General features: G+C 33.9%; 1 protein-coding gene across 1 annotated transcript in view; it reads right to left on the bottom strand.

Moving 5' to 3' along the window:
* The window catches only part of LOC106458974 (protein unc-93 homolog A-like), a 12,982-nt gene extending 11,695 nt beyond the window's left edge, over positions 1–1,287 (bottom strand). Inside the window, exon 1 of the mRNA XM_013918540.2 lies at positions 221–1,287. Coding sequence (XP_013773994.1) covers positions 221–1,177 — 957 coding nt within the window. The 5' untranslated portion in view covers positions 1,178–1,287. The remainder of the gene's footprint in view (positions 1–220) is intronic.
* Positions 1,288–2,319: the final 1,032 nt, after the last annotated feature.

Here is a 2,319-nt window from a genome sequence, read left to right as displayed (position 1 = left end):
TTAAAATTTCGTCGGAACAAAGTTACGGAAAAATCAATTAACAAACGGAGACGTAACAATATAGACGGTTTAGGAAGAACAATCCTTAAAACTTATAATACCTGCGAGGCAACACAAAATCATCGTTAACTTTGAACCACTTATATTTGACATGTTACAGAATTTTTCATTTATTTCTAAGTTGCATAGCCGGTTTATTTGAGATTTCAAAAAGACTTACCTTCGTATAATCACTAAGAAAAAATGCTTGCTCTAAACCGCTATAAACTGTAAGCGGGATGAGAAGAAGCTGACGAGGATTTTTAAGGTGTTTTAGTGTTGCCAGTAGAAGTCGAACACCTGTTAATTTTTTTTCAAAATAGACGCTTTCTCGTTCCAGGGGATCAAGAAATAATCCAGTTAAGATAGCACCACAAAGAGCAGAGGCTAGATAGATTCCAATTAACATGTACACTTTCCAGTCTTCTGGCTGTTTAAAAAGTTCACTTTCAATTTGGTTACAAAAGTTTGATCCGCAGAGCAACGAATTGAAATCTTGACTGTTTACTTGGAAACTGGTTTCATTTTCCGGGCGAAGAACATAGTACGATATCAGATTTCCCCAAACTTGAGAAGACTGAAAAAACATGAAAAATATGCCAAAAAATCGAACGATTATCGTGTCTTCAGCTGTATGGACAATCTCAGCATACTTGATGCCTATTTCGTTCAAATACGTACATTTTGCGGACCATAAAGGAGCAGCTCCAAGGCCCAAGATAAATCCTCCTGGTATAAGCGTTCCCCAATGAGGATAAAAATTTGCTGTTATAAAAGGAACGTAGCACAAAATCGCCAACACTATTGTTCGCTTACAACCAAATTTTTTTATAAGAAAAGATGGGAGAAACATCGACGATAGGATTAAAGCCCCATAAATAACACTCTGTGAGGCTACACCAACTCCCTCTTCACTGTTTAAAGTACTCTGAAGATTTGCAAGAGCTTGAAATGTGGTAAACAAGAACAAAAATCCAAAACATATGACTATCAAATTCTTAATCAGTCTTCCTTTACTCACGGGAACGTACTTTTCGGTAGACAGGTTTACAACTGGGGTGCCATTAGATTGTGGTGTTTCCTCAGTTTCTCGTTCGGACATAACAAAAGTAATGTTATTATAACCGTCATCCGCCATGATTGATTTTATCGTTTATAAATTATAGAAAATAGACGCCTGACTTAAACAAAAAGACTGTGAATAAGTTGAACGATGTATCAATTTTATCAAAGAGAAGATTTGTAACACAGCGTTGAAATATGTGAAATTGTGTAAAGGTGATAAGGAGCAGGGTGATGTGATAAGAGTTTAATCTATATATATCGCTATCACACACACACTTCGTAATCCGATTGTTACCATTTCGTTGTGGAGTGTAAATAAAAATTGGGGAGCGAATTCGACATTATAGTCATAAGATGATGAAACCACGATAATAATCGCTCCGCTGAAAATGAGGTGTGAAAATGTATATTCAAGGAGGAAAAACATGTTTAAGAAATGTACGTATTTTGTATTTTTTTACACAGGAAGGTATAAAGAATATATTTTCTCATCTAAAACTTTATCATTTGTTAAGAAGACGAGAACTGGTGACGTATAGTTCTCTGAAGAAATATTTTCTCCGAAAACTAAAGTGAGGATATGAACTTCTGTGTGAAGAATTTTTTTTTAAGAAATCGAAAAGTCATGACGTATAGCCCTACAAAGTAACGTGTCTTGGAAGTGAGGATATGTTCTTATACATGAGTATTGCTATTACTTTATCTAATCAAAAACAGCAGAGCTATAAAAAAAAGGTGCGGCCAAAAAATAAATAAGTAAATTGCGACTGAAAGATATGAACTAATGTCTCCTTTGGACCTAAATCATTCAAGAACATCCTTCCTCTGAAAATATGTGACATATTCCTTCAGTTATATATCTAACTATTGTAACATTGCACGATCAAATGGTCAGGAAGTTACCATGAACCAAGTACATAAACAAGCTGGCAACATTGGCATCTGACATTATTCTATGCAAATCTTTCAAATGAAGTTTTATTAACCACCTGCGTTCTAGTTTCAGAAGATATCCAATATTCTAAGAATTACCTACTATATATATACATAAAAATAGTAGGTGGAAGCATCTGAAGGTCAGTTCAAGAATTATATACAATTAAATAGAAAAGTACAATAAACTGTTCGAACAAATTAGTATAGTTTCTTTTCTGCAACACTCTAATATACTTTAAGAATCTTGATAGTAATACAATCATATTTTAAAAAATTTTA

This window comes from Limulus polyphemus, unplaced genomic scaffold (genome assembly GCF_000517525.1).
Source record: "Limulus polyphemus unplaced genomic scaffold, Limulus_polyphemus-2.1.2 Scaffold540, whole genome shotgun sequence".
NCBI classification, from domain to species: domain Eukaryota; kingdom Metazoa; phylum Arthropoda; class Merostomata; order Xiphosura; family Limulidae; genus Limulus; species Limulus polyphemus.
Note: the sequence above shows the minus strand (reverse complement) of the source record. Positions and strands in the feature narration are given on the sequence as shown.